This window comes from Leucopleurus acutus (assembly GCF_964270905.1).
Source record: "Leucopleurus acutus genome assembly, chromosome: 3".
Classification (NCBI taxonomy): domain Eukaryota; kingdom Metazoa; phylum Chordata; class Mammalia; order Artiodactyla; family Delphinidae; genus Leucopleurus; species Leucopleurus acutus.
In genome coordinates this window covers 61,452,009-61,465,107 of record NC_139145.1, presented here as the reverse complement: position 1 = coordinate 61,465,107, position 13,099 = coordinate 61,452,009, and the positions used below count along the sequence as shown (strand labels likewise).

At 40.0% G+C, this 13,099-nt stretch overlaps 1 protein-coding gene across 1 annotated transcript in view; it reads right to left on the bottom strand.

The window, feature by feature from the left end:
• The window catches only part of KLHL3 (kelch like family member 3), a gene marked incomplete at its 3' end in the record, with an annotated part of 108,180 nt that overhangs the window by 76,614 nt on the left and 18,467 nt on the right, over nt 1–13,099 (bottom strand). The window contains exon 3 of the mRNA XM_082834970.1: nt 3,526–3,632. Coding sequence (XP_082691096.1) covers nt 3,526–3,632 — 107 coding nt within the window. The remainder of the gene's footprint in view (nt 1–3,525; nt 3,633–13,099) is intronic.

The window sequence follows — 13,099 nt, the reverse complement described above, 5'->3', positions numbered from 1 at the left end:
GGATGACATGAAGGGATCCATATGGAGTACAAACACTATAGTACACAGAACACATAGAAAAGGGCATGATAAAAAGAGGGAAAAAAAACTGACTGGGCTATTTTGGGGAAATCATCTTCCCCTGGGATGGAGGTGCTAGATGGGGGGATGGGATCAGAGGGAATTTTAAGTATTCCATATTCACAGAGAAAAGGAGGACAAGACCAGCCCTTCTGGCCTCTCCAATCACACTATGCTGAAGGAGTGGAGAGCAACTCAGGTGACTGCCCATCCCAGACCTTCTCACAGGCTGGCTGCCTTTGGACACTCTTCTGTGGGCACTCAGACCTCAGTTTCACACTTATTACAAGTTATTCTGGGAAGGATATGGTCAAGGAGTGGAGCTGGTATTTGGAACCATCACAGGACATTTGGGCAATATGAACTCAGAGGACAAAAAAATAAAAACACTTTAAGCCTCAGTAAAAGATCTTAATCATACCACTCAAGTCAGAAGAAAGTCACATGTATTTCCTTTTCTTTGGGGCCTTAAACATGCTGATAGAAATGGACTCAACGAGAGTCAGCTGGGCCTTTTCATTACTAATTTTATGCATTTTGAAGCTGAACCTGATAATTAGAACAAAATTTTGCAATGTTACTTTTTTTTTTGTACCTGTTTACCAAGGTTTAAGCAAAACCAAGGGGCCTCAGAAAATACACGAATCTGATGTACTGCCGATGGAAGCATAAGCTGGTACAACTGTTCTAAGTGTTGTGGAACTGAGGCACGTGTCTCACAAGAATTCAAAATGTGCACACACTTTAACCAAGTATTTTTTATTCTAGGGATCTAAGGAAATAATCAGGAATGTAAGAAAAGACTAAGTTGCAAGGATGCCCATTTTAGCATTATTTACAATAGCAAAATATTAGAAAGAACTATAATTTCCAACCAATAAGGAAATGGATTTTCAATTCGGATACATATGATGGAATCTTATGAGGCCATTAAAATAATGATGTAGATGTGATTTCATTGCCATGAAAATATATTGACAATATAGCGCTAAGTTCAATTAAGCAAATTTTCATTGAGCACCTACCGTACGTAAGATCACGCTGGGCAGCAGGGACATAGCAGTGAATTTAAAAGGTACAGTTTTTACCCTCATAAAGTTTATGACTGACCAGGCAAATCAGACAGTGAGGAAGTAATGAGATAAGTAGTAACAGTAAAGAGAAGCATAAGTTATCACAAGAGTAAATGTATTACATGTATTTTTTTTGCTTGCCCAAATTTTCTAATTTTTATTCTGCAATGAACATATGTGAATAGTGTTTGGATGAGGAGATGGATAGGTAGGTGGGTGGGTGGATGGATGCACAGACAGATGATGGATGAATGGATGGACAGATGGATGGAAGGAAGAATGGAAGAATGGATGGTAACCAGATTCAGTGGAAAGCTTGGGCTAGGCAACATATTAGACTGCTTTCTTCTCTTGATTCCCTCTTCCCTTCAATTACTAGAATCCAAGACCTGATCCAGAAGCACCTTTTCTCTCCCTTTTTAAAATCACCTTGTTTTGCTAGGTACTTCCACTACCCCCAGAGGCAAGTTCATGAGCAAAAAGTGGAGCCAACAGTACAATTTATTGTAATTCCAAATAGACTCCTCTCTCAACACTGGACTTTCCAAACCACACAAACAGAGAAGAATGACTGGCAGAACTATTTACTGAAGTTGCAGCTAAATAACTATTGTAGACAAGATAAATTATTTTAAAAGAAAGAGACGGATGAAGGACAAGGACAAAAAAAGAAATAAAAACCTTACTACTAGAGTTTGAGGCTACTCCAAAGAGAATGTGGCTCAAAATTTCCAGGTAGTGAAATTAGCTGGTTTTCCAGGCTGCACTGTGGAATTCCTGGCCCAAGGCTCAAAGTGAGGTAAGTGTGGCTTGGTCCACTTAGCAAAAGCACTGCTCCAAGTTGAGGCCAGGTCCTTCACATGATGAGCCAAGGGAGACATACATGTGAGGAATTCTCCAAACGCCAAGTGCTAAGTACTCCCCGCCCCACCAAGAACCACTCCTGCCCAGCACAGGCTTTGTACTATATTAGGAAAAGGGCAAGAGCCTATTCAGCAAAGATGTGCCTGCACTCACCCATCCTTAGCAGCACCACATTCATTCATTTAACCTTCACTTATTCAGCCTCCTAAACATCAGGCCCTGGGGTGGGCGCTAAGGATTCAACAGTGACAAGGCATAAGACATAATCCGCAAGCACCCAAAGCTCACAATCAAGGGTAGGAGACATTTTGTTCATTAAAATAATATTTTAGTCCTATTATGTACCAGGTACTCAGGGTACAGAAACAAACAAATCTAACAAGATCCCTGTCTTCAAGGAACTGATACTCCAGTAAGGAGACACAGGTAAAAAATATATAAACAACCAACCAATGTGATTTTCAGATAGTGATAAATGTTATGAAAAAAATAGAATCAAGTTATGGAATAGAAAGAGACCTAGTGGGGAACTACGGCTCAGGTGGTCAGAGAGGAGGCAACATTTGATACAGGGTGAGAAGCAGCAGGTACACGAGACCCCAGAGCATGACCACCTCAAACCCCAGGAAACAGATGAGCATTTAGAGTGATAGTGACCACACTCAGAGGAAGCACAGGGTATAGATGAGTGTGTGGAAGAGACACCTGACCTCATACAGCTGGCTTTCAGTCAGCAGTGATGGATACAGCACTGCCTGCACCTGGCTCAGGGGAGGTGCTGTGAGGTACTGCAGACAAGAAGCTCAGCCCATGCGTTTCAGGGAATTCAGTCTTAGAAATAATACACGTGCAATAGTTGGACAAGGCTATTTGGCATGTTCAGGAAACAGGGACTCCCTGGAAAGTTGGCAAAGGTACTGAAACTGAATGCAGATGGTGAATATACCTCTGTCTTACTCTCCCCACCCCAAGCCCCACCATCACTTCTGCCAACTCTACCACATTCCTATAAAGGTTAGAGGAGACTCAAGGTCCCTGCCTGGAAAGAACAGCTAAGGAATAATAAGACGTGGGCCAGCTAGGCCAGCCAGCCCTGGGCCAGGCATCCAGAAGCCAAGTTCCACTCATTCACCGTGTGACCTCAGGCAAGTCCCTTCCTTTCTCTCAGCCTCAGGATCCCCCATCTGCAAAATGACAGCTCAGAAGCCTGGGGATGAAGCCAAGAGTCTACACGTCTAACCAGCTCCCTGACATGATTATGATGCATGACAAAGTCTGAGAATTCATAGACTATATGATGCTACAGAGTTAACTGCAATAGGGGCTGCATGCTTGACTCGCCTGGCTGAGGGCCTGTCACGGTGCTTTGCATCTCCATGGTGCAAAGCAAAGAGTCTGGCACACAGGAGCTCCTCAGGGTGGGCGTCACAGCCTTCTTTCCTCCCCCCTCTCATGCCACCACCCTCAATATTCTCCCAGTGGGGCTGCAGCCCCACAACCATGGGTTATTGTTTGCCCCTCACCATACCTGTGAACATCGCACAGAAGTAGGGGCTGCAGGCTGCCAGGACCACACGGTGGGCTTCTATCTCAACATCTTCTGCCACAATTACCACGTCACACAATAGCTGTTTGCTGCAAGACACCAGTGGGAGAAAGGATGGGTCACAGCACCAATTCCCACCCCCAGCCACACAAGGGTATTTTTCCTCCCCCACCCTCCACATTCCATACTATCACCACAGTTGTCATACAGACCTACCATATCTTAAGTTAGGCAGGGAGATGGACTCATCAACTTTTCCAAGTCCCTAATAAGCCCCACATTCAGGCTTTCCTAAGGCACTCAACTCTGTAGAGATCTAACTACTGTGTAGCTGCAAATTCAGGGCTCCTTCATTTGTCTTCACATCTCTGCTCCGCAACTCCACAGGCTATGACTGAGAAAGGGGGACAGCAGTTCAAGAAGCAGTGGGAAAAGCTTTGGGCTGTTAGCTGAGTAACTGAATGAATGCCAAGGAGCATGAGCATGCCACTGAGGTGTGTCACCAGCTAGAACAGGTATTAACTCTTCCCCAAGGAGTCCACTGCCTGTGAAACACTGGTAAGAGGCCAGCCAGATCTGGAGGACTCAAGTATGTTTCTTCCCACCCAGGTTTAACACTAACATCAAAAAGACTCCGCCGGGGCTTCCCTGGTGGCGCAGTGGTTGAGAGTCTGCCTGCGGATGCAGGGGACATGGGTTCATGCCCCAGTCCGGGAGGATCCCATGTGCCACGGAGCAGCTAGGCCCGTGAGCCATGGCAGCTGAGCCTGCGCGTCCGGAGTCTGTGCTCCGCGACAGAAAGGCCACAACAGTGAGAGGCCCGCTTACCGCAAAAAAAAAAAAAAAAAAGACTCCGCCGGTACACACAGTGCTCCCTAAAGACCCTGGGCAAACTCCAATTACTGCAATTATTAAGAAAACTGTAACTACATTTTTACTTGTTTGTCACCCCCATACACTATGAACTTTAAAAAGGACTTGTTTACTGTTATATCCTAGACACCCGGTTGCATGCATAGCACACAGTAGGCCCCAAACTTTCACTAAATAAATTAATAAAGGAATGAAATTTTAAATAGGATCAATCCACACTCAGAAACAGAATGAATATTTGACTACTTTGAAGACTGAAAGGGTACGACAAGCCCTATCAATCCAAGAATTTTTCCTCTACCAGCCTTTCAAGTTCTTATCCTGGCTATTATCAATACAATAGTCAACATTTTATGAGTTACATGTGCCAGGCACTGTTCTAAGCACTTTTTCTTAATACATATTATTTCATTTAACCCTCTCTACAACCCTATGAAGTATGACTACTGTTATGTCCCATATTACTAAAAAAGGAAACTGAGGCCCAGAGAAGTAACTTTCCCAAGGTCATACAGAAAGGGAGCAGTGGATTCAGGATTTGAATATAAGCAGCTGAACCCAAGAACCCATGCTCTTAACTTCTATAGTATCCTGGTCACCACTAGTCCTTGCTTTAGATTGAAGCACTAGAAGTGGGAGGGAAGACAGGGAGGATAAACACATTTCAACTGTGATCCACTGGTAGTGGTTACTTAGCGCACTATACTGGATTGAGAAGTCTGAGGTCATGACTGGGTTCCACGTGACAGTGATGAGATAAATATAATGAGTATGTCATGGTTAATAGATGGAAGAGAAGCTACATATTTGCTCTCCCTGGTATAGCATATTAAACCATTGCCAACTATTCAGACATTAGTCCAGGTTCACTTTTCAGAGAAATAGAGTCATACAGCCTGGGAAGGCTAGAACCACAAATGCCCTTAGAGATCACCCTATGTATGAAGCTCAGAGAGGTGGCCCAAAGCCACAGAAGCCTTAGTCTTGAATCTAGTTCTGACTCCAGGTACAGTACCATAATGCCTCATGATTGGTTGACACTTAGAATGGGAAAAAACAGTAGCTAGGTTATCTCCAATGGGCAAAGGTGACCAGGAAAGGTTCAGCATATAGAATAAGGTACCAGTGAGGGCGCTTCTGGGAAGGGTGAGACCCCTGAGCACCAAGAGGCAAACCCTGGGGGTGGGACCTCATCCTGCAGTGAACAGCACACCTTACACACGAACTTTATCCGAATAAACCAGCTCAACTGGGAACAGAACTGGCTCTGCCCCAACAGGCTACAAGAACATGGACAAATTGACCCCATCAGTTTTCTCATCTTTCTTAGCTGCCTTGGGACATATACCGTGGGGACCAAATGAGATTGCAGGTGCCACTTGAGAACAGGCTTGTTTAAATATGATTAAAATATATTGTAAAAATGTATTCCCAACAGTATAGACTCCACTTGGACATTTTCATTTCTATCAAAGATTCTGGGGAGAAAACAGAGTTATCACTGCTATTTAAAAGTACAAGTAATTTTTTTTTGGTAACCAGTATTTTAATAAGGAAAGTGTTGACACAGGTGGGTCAGAAATGCTGAGCAAATTTTCAGTGCCAGGTGATGGGCAAGCAAATGTCAAAGTAGGATATCTTACACAAACCCAGAAGAGCTGATAATTCTTGAACAAATGGGAAAGAGACCAGAAGGAATGCAGAGTAAAGATGGAGAATCCAGTCAAGCAAATAAATGAGAGCAGCTCTGATAGGCGGGAAGTGTATCTCAAGGCCAGAGAAACTCTAACCTGGGAGAGTGACCAAGAAAAACTTGCCACAAAGTCAGGGTAGGCTTTCCCAGGTGGTGGGAAAGCCTGTCTACACACTGGAGACATCTCAGTCTCCACTATGCAGGGAAAAGGGAAGAGGCAGCTCTACAAGCACTGCATGGCTCACAAGCACTTCTAATTCCAATTACCAGAGATCCGGTGAGATCCTTTTTTCTGAAGTATCAGACACTACTCCAAAGGACAGTCTTGAGGAGAGAAAAGTAGGGCTATACACACTGTGATTTGTAGGAAATAGAGTAGAGCTGTTAGGAAGGAGCTCAGGCCCTGGAATCAAACTGACCAGGGTTCATGTCCCCTGAGTATCATAGAACTGACATGTGTTGTAAACAAGATAATGAATAGCACTAATAGTAAATATTCAGTAAATATTTATTTCTTTTCTTCCGTTTTTCCACAAAATACTTCAATCAAGATTAGAGTAAGTTTTGGACATGGTAAATTTGAGCTGCCTTTTGGACATCTAAGTGGGGCTGTCAAGTAGGCAAGTGGATACCAGGGTCTGGAGTTCAGAGGTGGGAAATAGTTAAGAAGTTGGGGGAAAGGGGAAGAACCAACAAAAGAGATGAGAAAACAGCCAGTGGGATAGGAGGAAAAACAAAAGGGTGTGATGTCCAAGAAGCCAAGTAAAGACAGGGCTACAAAAAGGAAGGAATGATCAATTGTACCAAATACTGCTGATAAGTAAGATAACATTAGGGTGGCTAGCCAGGGCAATTAGGCAAGGAAATGAAATAAAGGGCATCCAAATTGGAAAGAAAGAAATAAAACTATCTCTATTCACAAATGACATGATCTTGTACATATAAAATCCCAAGGAATCCACTAAAAAACTACTAAAATAAATAAATGAGTATAAGGAGGTTGCAGAATACAAGATCAATATACAAAAAATCAACTGTGTTTCTGTACACTTGCGGTGAACAATCCAAAAATGATATTTTTAAAATCCCATTTACAGTAGCATCAAAAAGAATAAAATACTTTAGGAATAAATTTAACAAAAAAATTCAAAACCTATACCCTAAAACTATAAAACACAGTTGAAGTAAATTAAAGACTTAAATAAGTGGAAAGACCTCCAGTGTTCATGAATTGGAAGATTAATACTGTTAAGATGGCAATTCTCCTCCAAAATGTTCTACATATTCAATACAATTTCTATCAAACTCCCAGCTGGCTTCTTTGCAGAAAGTGACAAGCTGAGCCTAAAATTCAAATGTAAATGCAAGGGACCTAGAATGGCCAAAACAATCTTGAAAAAGAACAGAGTTGAAGAACTCAGGTTTCCCAATTTCAAAACACTACAAAGCTAAAGACAGTGTAGTAATAGCACAAGGATAGATACATAGATCAACAGAATAGAATTGAGAGTTTAAAATAAACCCTCACATTCACAGTTAATTGATTTCTGAAAAATATGCTAAGACCATTCAACCGGGAGAGAATAATCTTTTCAACAAATGCTGCTAGGATAACTGGATATCCACATGCAAAAGAATGAAGTTGGACCCCTACCTCATACCATACACAAAAATTAACTCAAAATGGATCAAAGACCTAAATGTAAGAGCTAAAACTATAAAACTCTTAGAAGAGACATTGGGGTAAATCTTCATGACTTTGGATTAGGCAGTGGTTTGTTAGATAGGACACCAAAAGCACAAACAAAAAAAAAAGATACATTAGACATCAAAGTTTACAACTTTTGTGCTTCAGGACATCAGGAAAATGAGAAGAAAACCTACATAATGAAAGAAGAACTTTGTAAATCATATGTCTGATAAGAAGCTTGTATCTAGAATACATAAAAACTTTACAACTCAATAATAAGTAGACATATAACCCAATTTAAAATAGGCAAAGTATCTTAATAGACATTCTCCAAATAAGATACAGAAATGGCCAATGATCACATGAAAAGGTGCTCAACATCATTAGTCATCAGAGAAACGTAAATCAAAACCACAATGAGATAACTCCTCACACATACTAGGATGGTTATAATCAAAAACACAGAAAATAACAAGTGTTGATGAGGATATGGAGAAATTGGGAGCTTCATACACTGCTGATAGAAATGTAAAGTGGTACAGCTGCTGTGGAAAACAGTCTGACGGTTCCTCAAAAGGTTAAACACAGAGTTGTTATTTGACCCAGGAATCCCACTCCCAAGAGAAATAAAACATACATCCACACAAAAACTTGTACCTGAATGTTCACAGCAGCATTATTCATAATAGCCAAATGGCCTCAAATCTGTATATCCATACAATGAAATATTATTCAGCAATAAAAAGGAATGAAATACTGAGACATGCTACAGCATGAATGAACCTTGAAAACATTATGCTAAGTAAAAACTGTTAGTCACAAAAGATACATTATATGATTCCAAAATAGGCAAATCATAAAGACAGAAAGATTAGAGGTTGTCTAGTACTGGGAGGTGAGTGAATAGGGATAACAGGGGGATTACTGCTAAAGTATACAGGGTGATGAAAATATTCTAAAATTGATTGATGGTTGCCCAATTCTGTGAATATAATAAAAGCCATTAAATTGTACACTTTAAATGGGTGAATTGTATGGTATATGAATTATATCTTGATGAAGCTGTTACCGAAAAAAGAAAAACAGCATATACATCTGCAAAAAATGAAAATTCTAAATCGAAAAGATATATGCACCCCAATGTTCATAGCAGCAGTATTCACAATAGCCAAGACATGGAAGCAACCCAAGTGTCCAGATGATTGGCTTAAGAAGATGTGATACACACACACACACACACACACACACACACACAAAATGGAATACTGCCCAGCAATAAAAAAGAATGAAAAATCTCCATTTGCAGCAACACGGATGGACCTAGAGAATACTATGCTTAGTGAAATAAGTCAGACAGAGAGAGACAAATACTATATCACTTACATATGAAATCTAAAAAATAATACAAATGGATGTATATACAAAACAGAAACGGACTCACAGACATAGAAAACAAATTTATGGTTACCAAAGGGGAGGGGGGAGGGGCAAATTAGGAGTACGGTATTAAAAGATATAAACTACTATACATAAAAGAGATAAGCAACAAAGATTTACTGTACAGCACAGGAAATTATACTCAATATCCTGTAATAACCTATAATGGAATATAATCTGAAAAAAAAATGAATCTGTATGCTGTACACTTGAAGCTAACACAATATTGTAAATCAACTATGCTTCAATTTTAAAAAGTTATACTAAAAGCAAGAAGGAATAAAAATTTTAAAGGCTAAAAAAATGATACACTTCAAAAGAAAAGAAAAACAAAAAGCAGTGTGCTAAAATGGCTCGTAACTAGTAATAAAGCCATACTGGAAAACAATCTAAAAAAAAAAGATGAAGCAGAGAACTTTTTGCAATGGAGAAATGAGAGATTCAAACTGTAAAGATAAGATAGAAGATTGTCGCTCCTTTTCAGGCCTGATGAGGGTGATGAGGGGGTGCTATTCCAACAAGGACCACGTGCCCACTTGCTGGTTGGTTGGTAAGTCAGGAGACAAAGAGCCATTAGGGCTCTGCTGCCCAGAAGCAGCTGTTGGTCTGACCAGAGCAGAGCGAGGAAGTGCAAAAGGAGGAGGAAAACTGGTTGGTTACCATGTCAGCAGCCCATTTTCTACAATGCAAGTATAAAGAACAGGAAACACGTGAATTGTGTGATTCATAAATTGCAAAGAACATGTGTGCTTGAACTAAAATAGCTTAAAATTGAGGGAGGGGAATGTGAAAATAATGCAAGAAATAACCCTAGGTCCCTGGAATATCAGGTAACATTTCATTAGCCTGACCCCTGAATGGCAAGGTGCTTCACCCTGGCCTTCATCAAAACAAAGTATGCCTCTCTCCAGTTCCCATTAAACTCACCCAAATCAATAAAGTGTCTATTCAGGCCCCCTTTCTCTCCCTGCCTCCCCCATTCCACGCTAGTTTTTTAAGTTAGCCATTTAAATACCTTAGAATTTGATATAGTCTTTGAACACCACTAGAATGCAAGCAAGATTGAGGGCAAGACTTTGCCTCACCTACTGCCATATGCCTGAAGCAAAAAATTGCCATCAGGGGACTTCCCTGGTGGTCCAGTGGTAAAGAATCCGCCTTGCTATGCAGGGGACACAGGGTCGATCCCCGGTCGGGGAACTAGGATCCCACATGCCGCAGGGCAACTAGGCCTGCGTGTCAGAACTACTGAGCTCGCGCGCCTCAACTAGAGCCAACGTTCCACAAACTACAGAGCCCAGGCATCCTGGAGCCTGCGTGCCACAACTAGAGAAGAGAAAACCTGCACACCACAACTAGAGGGAAGCCCACGCACCACAACCGCAACAAAAGATCCCGCGTGCCGCAACTAAGATCCGACACAGCCAAAAATAAATTAAATAAATAAATAAAGACATCTTTTTTAAAAAATCGCCATCATAATAACAGCTGACACAGAATGTTCACTATGTTGCAAGGACTCATAAAATATCTAAGGAATAGCTATTATTATTATTATGCAACATGCTGTTTAAATTAGCAATTCTACTTCTAGGAATTAATTCTATAGAAATAATTGTAAATATGCACAAGTACTTAACAACAGTAATATATGTACTGTCACTGTTCTAAGCACTTAACTTATTAATCCTCTTAACAAGCCAGCAAGACTGGAACTATTATTAGCCCCATTTTATGGTTGACAAAAGTGAGGTTGGGGATATTAAGGAACTTGCCCAGGTTCACAGCTAGTCAGCACTGGAGCCAAGATTTGAAACCAGGCTGCCTGGCTCCAGAGTCTATGCTTGTGATCACTGTGCTATCCTGCTCCACACATAACCACTGCAGGTATTATTTATCTGAGGGATTGGAAAACCTAGACACCCAACAACAGGGAAGTGTTTTAAAAAAAACAAAAATAGAATATTATTCATCCACTTAAAATGAAGTTGTAGAACAGTAACACAAAAAATTTGTTCAACATAATGTTAAGAATAAAAATCTGGTTGAACACATACACTACTATATATAAGACAGATAAACAAGGACCTACTGTATAGCACAGGGCACTCTACCTAATATTCTGTGATAACCTATATGAGAAAAGAATCTAAAAAGAATGAATATATGTATATGTATAACTGAATCACTTCACTGTACACATGAAACTAACACAACATTGTAAATCAACTGTACTCCAATAAAATTAAAATATTTTTTAAATAAATAAAATAAAAATCACCCATAGGAAAAAAAATCTGGTTGAGACATATACATTGAAGAAAAAAAAGATCTCCTAAGGGTTAACAATGGTTAGCACTGTGACTTTTTGCTCACCTGTATTTTCTAAATGTTCTATAATATATTCTTTTTACAAAAAATTTACAAAATTTACAAATTTTTAAAGAAAAATTTAAAGGTTTTAATTTAAAAACGAAAGGGAAATCCATGCCTAAACCTGAACTAAAATTTTCCCAACCAAAACATAAACAGATTGTGGTCCATTTGAAAAAATCAAAATCAATTTGAAAAAATCAAAAGGAAGAACAAGACTGTGATGGTTAATATTATATGTCAACTTAACCAGGCTAAGTGATGCCCAGATAGCTGATAAAATATTATTTGTGGGTGTGTCTGCAAAGGTTTCTCTAGAGGAGATTAGCCTTTGAACTGGTAGACTGAGAAAAGAAGATCTCTTTCACCAATGTAGGTGGGCATCATCCAATCCACAGAGGGCTTGAATAGAACAAAAAGGTGGAGGAAGGGTGAATTCTCTCTTTCTCTTCTTGAACTATACTGGCCATCTTCTCCTGCCCTCAGACATCGAAGCTCTTGGTTCTTGGGCCTTTGGACCGCAAGACATACTCCACTGGCTCTTGTTTCTCAGGCCTTCAGATTTGGACTGAATTATACCACTGGCTCTCCTGGTTCTCCAGCTTGTAGACAGTGGATTGTGGCAATTCTTGTCCTCCACAATCATGTGAGTTAAACTCCTATAATAAATCTCCTCTTACATATCTGTGTCTATATATCTGGTTTTCCAGAGAAACAGAAGCAATAATATATATAAATAATATAATAATAATAGATACATAAATAGATATATTATTGGTTCTGTTTCTCTGAAAAACCCTGACTCATACAAAGATGATTCACTTAAATTTCAGCAAAGGACCAGTGTTTTCCAAAATAAATTTCACAGAACACTCGGTCTATCCATAACAACAACAACCAAAGAGGATTCAAAACCATGTGGGAAACCCTCAGTTAGACAAGTTTATTGTATGACTTCTCAGAGATTTTAATATGCGTATATATATTATGAATCTCAGGGGGTGGGTATAGCAGTTTTATATAACATTTTTCAAACTCATTTTGTTACAGATCTCTTTTTTCCCCACAGAGCATCTTGAGGAAATGTTCCTCAGAACAGCCTTGGCAAACGCTGACTTATACAAAAGAGAAGCAGCAGGACTGTTGGAGGAGGTTAAATCCAAGTTGATGCTTTTGAGGAAAGATGCAAAAATGTGGTAACTTGCAAAAGAAGGAACAGACATAACAGGATTTTTTTTAGGTATTTAAGAAAAAGAAAAAATGCTAATAATATAAAGTGAGGGTTCGGAGAATTCTGTGTGCATGTCTATTTCCTGAGCGCTACCTTTAAGCAGTTACTACAGTTGGCTAAAGTAGGCAGTCTTTTCCCCCCCGTTTTATTGAGCTATAATTGACATATAACATTGTGTAAGTTTAAAGCGTATAATGTGATGATTTGATATATATTGTGAAATAATTACCACAATAAGGTAATACATCTATCATCTCAC